The 7638-nt window shown below is 40.3% G+C and overlaps 1 protein-coding gene across 1 annotated transcript in view; it reads left to right on the top strand.

The window, feature by feature from the left end:
- LOC140949748 (uncharacterized) overlaps positions 1-7638 on the top strand; it is a 29973-nt gene that overhangs the window by 9799 nt on the left and 12536 nt on the right. The window contains exons 5-10 of the mRNA XM_073398886.1: positions 1-250; positions 1086-1256; positions 1866-2096; positions 3016-3485; positions 4986-5122; positions 7180-7315. The exon at positions 1-250 is cut by the window's left edge and continues 72 nt beyond it. Of these exons, the coding sequence (XP_073254987.1) occupies positions 1-250; positions 1086-1256; positions 1866-2096; positions 3016-3485; positions 4986-5122; positions 7180-7315 (1395 nt within the window). The remainder of the gene's footprint in view (positions 251-1085; positions 1257-1865; positions 2097-3015; positions 3486-4985; positions 5123-7179; positions 7316-7638) is intronic.

Raw genomic sequence — 7638 nt, 5'->3', positions numbered from 1 at the left:
ATTTCCTACAACAAAGACAATGATAGTGTTGACATCACTTGGCCCAATATTGGCTCTGAAAAAAATTTTGCCACCGTCAATCAGGCAATGGAAAAGATCACCACAGGTCTCAGTGGGACGTTTGTCAAGAACCCTATGTGGACTGAAGCTCTTGGTAAAAGTGTCATCTCAGCACATCCTCTTGGCGGCTGTCCAATGGGTGAATCTGGACGAACTGCAGTAGTAAACCATGCTGGACAAGTCTTTGATGGTAAAGAGTACGAATAGTTCTCCCTCTAGCTCTCCTCCCCAAATTCGTTCTTTCGCCCCACGCTATCGATCGCACTTTCTCCCCTCCTCAGTCTTTCTCTCCTTTCAAAATCAAAGATGGCGACTTCAGGAAAGGCTCGCCAGCGGGAAAAACACACCAGCACTGCAAGCTATATTTGGCATAACTGATTAAGGGAATGAGGAAAGAAAAAGTAAAACACAGCAAATAAGGCCGTAAGAAACTGTTTTTATCGGTTTAAACTTTCAGTTTTGGAGGAAATATATCTCCAAACCTCCCTTGAGTGACCCGCCCCCGGGGGGTTTGCATGTGAAATCAAGGTAGCCAGTGGTCAAGAATAACGAAATTTAATAAAATATTTGAAATATTTTGTATATTGACCACCAGCGTGACTCCCTTGTCACGTGAGTGCAAACCAAGAGTGGTCAATATAGAGCCTTTTCACACACTCAGCCTGCATCTATACAAATTCAGTGGAACAAAAGAAAGCTTTCGAACCCTAGATAAGTGACAGTCCCGTAAAACTAACTTTTATACAGGTGAACTTGGCCCTTTTACTTTCCTTAAAACAAGATTAACCCTTTCACTACCAGAGAACTTGTTAGAGTTTTGTAAGGTGATTGTAACTTTTGCGTCTGTGGACGAAATCCTATGATGTGACCATTCAAATGAAACCTCTCTGCCTGTACGTTTTCATAGTGCTATTTGTTTTTCAAAATTTCACAAAAGAAAATTTAGACATTCAGTCGAAATTTCAGTTTTGGCTAAATTTGGTAGTGAAAGGATTAACGATATGGCATTCCTTACGTTTTTCTAGGTGATTCTGATAGTGTTTTAGAAGGACTCTACGTAGTAGATGGTGCAATTCTTCCTATCGCTGTTGGTGTCAATCCCACTCTTACCATTTCCTGCCTGGCGGAACGCTGCTTGCGACTTCTTGCCAAAAGAGAAGGCTGGCATATAGACTATGACGCCTTCAAACCACTTGGTGAGCTGAATGAGTAATACACCTCTAACTTCATGGCTGTGAAGAATAATAGTCATTTTTGTTCTAAGGGCTAAGGATTCTGTTTGAGGTTATAGTGAATAATGTTAATTCATCAATGTAAGTGTGACACTAAATTCATGGTTGCTGGGAATGCCGATGATAACAGTAGTAATATCGGGATAATATGTATCTAAAACATGCGGGGCAGCCTTTTAGATAGAAAGGGTTGCAAAATCTCTCCTCTATGTTTGTTTCCAATTCCAATAATCGTTGCTATTATTAATATTTTCCTTAACAAAACCGGAGCTAAAAACGCCGAGGGCTTATCATGATTTAAAAGCAATCATTAAAAATTCTAACTTCTTTTGTCTTCATGAACTATCACAAATTTAATTTTAAATAATATTAAAATCCATACAAGGAAGCCACATTTGTGTTGGTTAAACTGCGCGAGTACTCGAAATAAAGCTGATAAGAAATGAACAGAGTGAAAAACAGTGCACATTGACAGTGTGTCTGTAGTATATGTTTGTACACTCAGTCATTTTTCTAACTTGAATTGCAAATGGTTTTGTAACAGTGTTATTTACATCAGTTGTTTCTTTGCAGATCCAAGTAACTTTGTCAAACAGAAGCCAGGAATTCGCTTTACAGAAAAGATGGTTGGGGAATACGAATCGTCGGACAACAAAGGAGAGAAAATACCCTGTGAATTTACCCTAACAATTGAGTCGGATGACGTAGAGCGCATGCTTAACTGTGACAAAAATCACTCTGCTAACATAAGCGGAACAGTGAAATGTTCGGCACTATCCTCGTCTCCTTTGACAGTTTCTGACGGTATGTTCACTGCCTCTTTCTGCTGAAAGAATAATGTGCGCTCACCTTAAAAAGTTTCACGGGCATGCCTGCCGACTTTGAAGGAGTTTAAGTAATAACTAGAACGTAGCGACCTGTTCGCAAGAACCATGTGCTTACATCACAGGCAGACCACCATCTGCTTGTTATTGAAATCTGGTTATCGATCTTTTTGTTACTTTAAAGACGAAATAGAGATGAACATTAAGGTGGCTACAATTTCGCATGTTTCAAGTTCTCTATCTTTGCTCCTACTCGCCAGTCAAATAATTATCTGGCAACATGACGCTTTAAACAACTCGGCACGACATAAAAGCACGACACATGACTAAGTTAAAATTTCGTTTGAACTTTAAATGAAACATGTACATTCAAATCTGTACTTTGGAGCTAATTGTTCAATAGCCTGCGTAGCTGGCGGGATTAGCGGGCGAGTCCTGTAGTTGTCATTTGTTTGAAGTGGGTCCCTTGAGACTATATGACCAGACAGGAGCCCATAGTGGTCTTGGGGTCTGTTTACATGGAGGTAGGGGACCCCAGGTAGGTGAGGTAACCCGCCTCTCCACATAATCTCTAATATTAATTTGATTACGTTTACATGATAGGTGGGGTGACCATATGAAAAATTGCATGGACAGGAGGGTTACCCCACCTAAGCGGGTTACCTAACCTACCTGGGGTCTCCTATACCTCTATGTAAACAGGCCCTGAGTCCTTTTCTCGAGGTTCTATCCTTCCTATAAGTCAATAGTTCAAAACTTTATCAAAAAACGCTTAAAATTTGGAAAAATAAATAGCACCATATGAAAGTCCTACCAGAGACGTTTCGATTAAAAATGATCACACAACAGGATTTCATCATAAAAGTCTCGTCTATAAACCTGTACTTTGTTCTTACTAGGCCAGTTTCAGTTATTCAGTACCAGTGAAGAGCACATCGACACTAAGGAGATGGTGTATAAAATGACCCTGACTGGAGATGAGGATAAGCAGTTTTCCTTTGAAGGAGTCAAGTATATTCACAAGGACCACTTTGGTGAAACAGGATTGAAAGATACCACAAAATTGTTTGTCAAAATTTTCCGCCTTGACAAGAAGGAGCTCTTGGGCACTGCAATACTCTACATAACTCCTGCCAATTTTGCCAAGCAAATGGAAACAATGGAGATCATTAATACCCACAGCATGCAGGAAAAGCTGGTTTGGTTGGCACGTTTTGGTGCGTTCTTTGCTAAAACCCTCTGGGACGTTTATGGACCAGTTTCCTCACTTGACAAGTACTTTAATCCCAAGGCATTACCTAGGACGAAAAGAGCTCTGAAGCTTCGTGGGCACTTCCCCGAAGTCTACAACTGCACCACTCAAGACAAGGTGAATAAACCATCCTCACATCCAATTTCACAGTTTTAGCAGCAGCAAAAAGATCAAAACATGTTTTTTTTTCCACAAAGGGACGTAAACAAACCGAAGTAAGCTTTCAAAGGAAACTTAGACTGCAAAATAGCCAGTATTTTTGCTTAGGTTAAGAACGAGCGCGTGAGCATTCAAAGGAAAGATCTGAAACGAGGGTGAAAACGGAGAGTGAGACTTCGCGCGAAAATATCACGCCGGCTCTTTGCACCTTGCAAAATCGATTTTGAGAAAAAAAAAACTTGACTGCTTTGCAGTCTAAAGGAAACTAAATACAGTTATAAGTCAGTGCTGTATAACACTCATAAAACGGTTGCTGCCTACAAATAATGGTGTGCTCATGCGCAATGTCGTTCAACTGTTTCCAAATACTATTCTGCTCGTGCGTAAATGAAACCACGCGTTTCTTCTTCTTGCGATCGCTCTTGCGTAAAAATGGCTACAAATAATGGTCTGCTCATGTGCAATGCCGTCCAACTGTGTTTGACTGCAAATAATATTCTGCTCATGCGTAAAGGAAACCGTGCTTTTCTCCTTCTTACGATCGCTCTTGCGTGAAAATGGTAGATCGCTTCGCTTCCCGAAGGATATTCCTTAAAAAACAAACTCGGTGATCGAATGATAAAACAATTAATTATTGAACTCGGTTATCGCAAAATATCGTGATTTGTCAGTGTCTCGCAGATCAATTATTTGCCTCAGCCTTCGGCTTCGGCAAATAATTGATCTGCTCGCCACAGACAAATCACGATATTTTGCTCAACCTCGTCCAATAATTGCTAATTATTCATTCAAAATATTTCCCCAATTCTGATTGGCTAAAAGCACATGCATAATTCACCATAACAAGCTACTGATGACCAAATTTGGAAAAATTTTGCGTTTAATGAACCGATGACGTCAAAAGTGCAGTCTTCTTGCATGTCAATGCACCGTTAACTGAGAAGACCTGGGGACCAGGTTGAGTTGTTTTGGTTGTGAAAACAAAAATGGCGGACATTTCACTCATTTCAAGAGTAAGAACTAGGCGAAATAATAGCTAAAAACATGGCAAGAACAGCAAGAAGACAACTCGAAGGGCGACATCTGCTATTTGGAGAATATTTGCGGTGCTGAACAACTCTAAACGTGCACTATCGAAGATGAACTTAACATCGATGGAGGCAAGCATGTTTTAGCTATGTTTTTAAACTAGGAATTATTTTGAATGAATAATAAAACAATTATTGAATTCGGCTTTCGTATCATATGAAGAATTATGGAGATATCGGAGGGTGTTATCCGCTTCGGCCTACGGCCTCGACGGATAACACCTCCTCAATCTCCATAATTCTTCATATAAAGATACTCAGCCTCATTGATTAATTGTTAATTAACGCATTCCAATCTACTTAAAAATTTCGCAGAGAGGACGAAACTTGAATACTATTTAAAATTCACATTATTTAACTCATATTGCAGTTCAAAATAGCCTTGACTCGTTACAATGGTGGCACAAAGGGCCCAGTCGTAATGTTTCACGGAGCTGGTGTAAGTAGTGGAATGTTTAGCCTGGACACAATTGACACAAACCTTGTGGAATACCTGGTGCAACACAGGTACGTTGTGTAATTTTTAAGGGCCTTTCCTGTCACGATATTAGGGAGCTTAAGCAACGACGACGGCGACGGCAACGAGAACGGCAAAAGAGCAATTGGTTTAGATTGGCAAAACAACATCTCTGCACGTGCATCACGCTTTTTTGTATATTTCTTTGCCGTCGTTGCACAACTACGGCGTGAAACTTCCTATTTTCACGTTTTATGGAGGACATGAACAGAAAACAACAATTTTCTTTTCCTTTTCCTGAAATTCGCTACAGTCTTTTAGAATTTAATTCTAGAAAAATTCGCCATTCTTTGTCCGAATTGAACGAGATGGAATGAACGCGACAAAGTTTGAAGCAGCGCCAGTTCTCTTTTAAGTGGCGTTTTTGTAGCTGTCGCCGTCGTTGTTGTTCAAGCTCCCTAATAAGACTGACCATGCACGGAATTTTATTAACAATGGACGGTTTTTAACCAACAAGAGTCACAGCCTCCTCCTCAGGCGCTTCGTTTTTCGCATGGCAGAGGCGAGCGCGAAACGCGAGTGACTGGTGATGAACCGCAAGGGACCATGGGAAGGGTACAGACGGCGAGGCAGTAAGAGTCATATGTCTCAGTGCCGCCATTTTGTTTCCCAGGAGACTAGAAACTTTAGCAGTAACGACTGCAAAGCCCAAAAAAACATCACCTACAAGAACAACCCGTACTTTTTAAAATTACTTTGAAAACGTTTTATTCACAGGGGAAAGGAGGCACTCCCTTCATTTTCGCTGCATCCCAATTTGTTTTTTTAAGTCGATACCAAACCAATGGAACACTATTTGTCTATTTTCAAATAAGCCACTTGCAAACAAATTCTGGGGGCCACAGATTTTTTTAAACCGCGCTCTAAGTCTGACTTGCACATACTGATTTTTGCGCAAACATAATTTATCAGGAGACGTTATCGGGGTACCCCGATTACGGCTTCAGGGGTTCGTTTCTCGAAAGACCCGGAAACTTTTCAGGTTCGAAGGCAAAATTTAAAATCAAAACCTGTTGAACAGTAGCACAGTCCCAAGCCCACAAACCAGTCAATTTTGCTTCGTTAACTGATAGTTTCATTGTATTATTTTCAGAATTATTAAAACTTTGAAGTCGAATACAAACACAATGAACAGAAAACAACTTTCCGGGCCCGAAAAGGTTCCGGTACTTTCAAGAAACAGGCCGCTGATTTTCTTTATTCACGGTCTCATTTGGAGTCCGCTGTCGGTAAATTATGTCATGCAAGAAAGTAATTCGGTGCTACTTGTCTTCATTATTATATTTAATATCATGTATATTGCTATTATGATTATTACTGTTAGATTGTTATCATTAATTGTAGTTATTATTTATATCATTATTATTATGTCAACATAGAGAGAATTACAATAATCAAACAAATGAAAACTGAAAAACGCGACTGCAGTGAAAGGAATTCTTCCGGGGGGGGTACTCCCTTATATAAACCATATCGGTATGTGCCGCCCATATCGGGTAGGGTTTTTGCGCCGTTTTGGTCTGAAAACGGGTATTGATTTTGCTGTTTTTGCTCTGGAATCGGGTATGGTTTCTGAGGGAGCTACGGGAGTGTATGAACGTATTTATCGTTGCAATTCCAAATGGGTAAGGGAAGAAAGAGAAATATGCGAATTTGAAACGGATTTGAATTTTTTTTTTTGTTTGCGCTCTAATCTATGTAATGATAACATAATTTCTGCCTAAAAGCCAGGTCTGAAAACGGATATGAATTTCAGAGGTCTAGTCTGAAAACGGTTGAGAAAAATTACATTTTTTGGTCTGAAATCGGGTCAGGATTTGAAGAACCGGGCGGCACACCCCCACCAAGAATTCCCAGGAGTACCTCCCCCCCCCCGGGGGGAATTCTTACCAACACCACCTTACTGCGGTTTCTACTGTCTAAAAGACAATCCTTTTCAGCTGTATATTGCCAGATACTTTGCTACAAATTCAGCAGCAAATGTGCGGCTCTGGTAGATGCACGCCCACACGCAAAAAGAAAATTTTTCTCCTCATATTTTTGCTAGTTATGATGTCTGGCTTGTTGATTGGCGCACTTCGTGTAATCTTCCCTCAGTGGGGCACGGGAGCTACACGCTGGACGACTGTGCAGCTTATGATTATCCAGCGGCTATCAACAAAGTGATTGAGGTCACCAAGCAGGTATAAACTAGTAGTAATTGCAAATTAGAGGAGTGCATTCAGTGGGGAGGGGTGATAAGTGCTAGGAGGTGGGTAGTGAGAGGTGGTGATAAGGGGGTATAAAACCTGACGTGCTTGTAAGATTGATAAATTAATATCAAAATGAGACTTAAATCAATATGATCTCAACAGCTGCCTTTACTAGTCATTATTGTTTATCACTCCACTTTACAGTTCATTACTATTTCATTTTTTTTTTCAAAAATGCGACAGCGTCCTGTATAGTTTATATTTACTTGGCTAAACCTCTAAGTAAGTAACAGCAGGTCAAACACTCATTATTT

This window comes from Porites lutea, chromosome 10 (genome assembly GCF_958299795.1).
Source record: "Porites lutea chromosome 10, jaPorLute2.1, whole genome shotgun sequence".
NCBI lineage: Eukaryota > Metazoa > Cnidaria > Anthozoa > Scleractinia > Poritidae > Porites > Porites lutea.
This window is presented reverse-complemented; position numbering and strand designations above follow the sequence as displayed.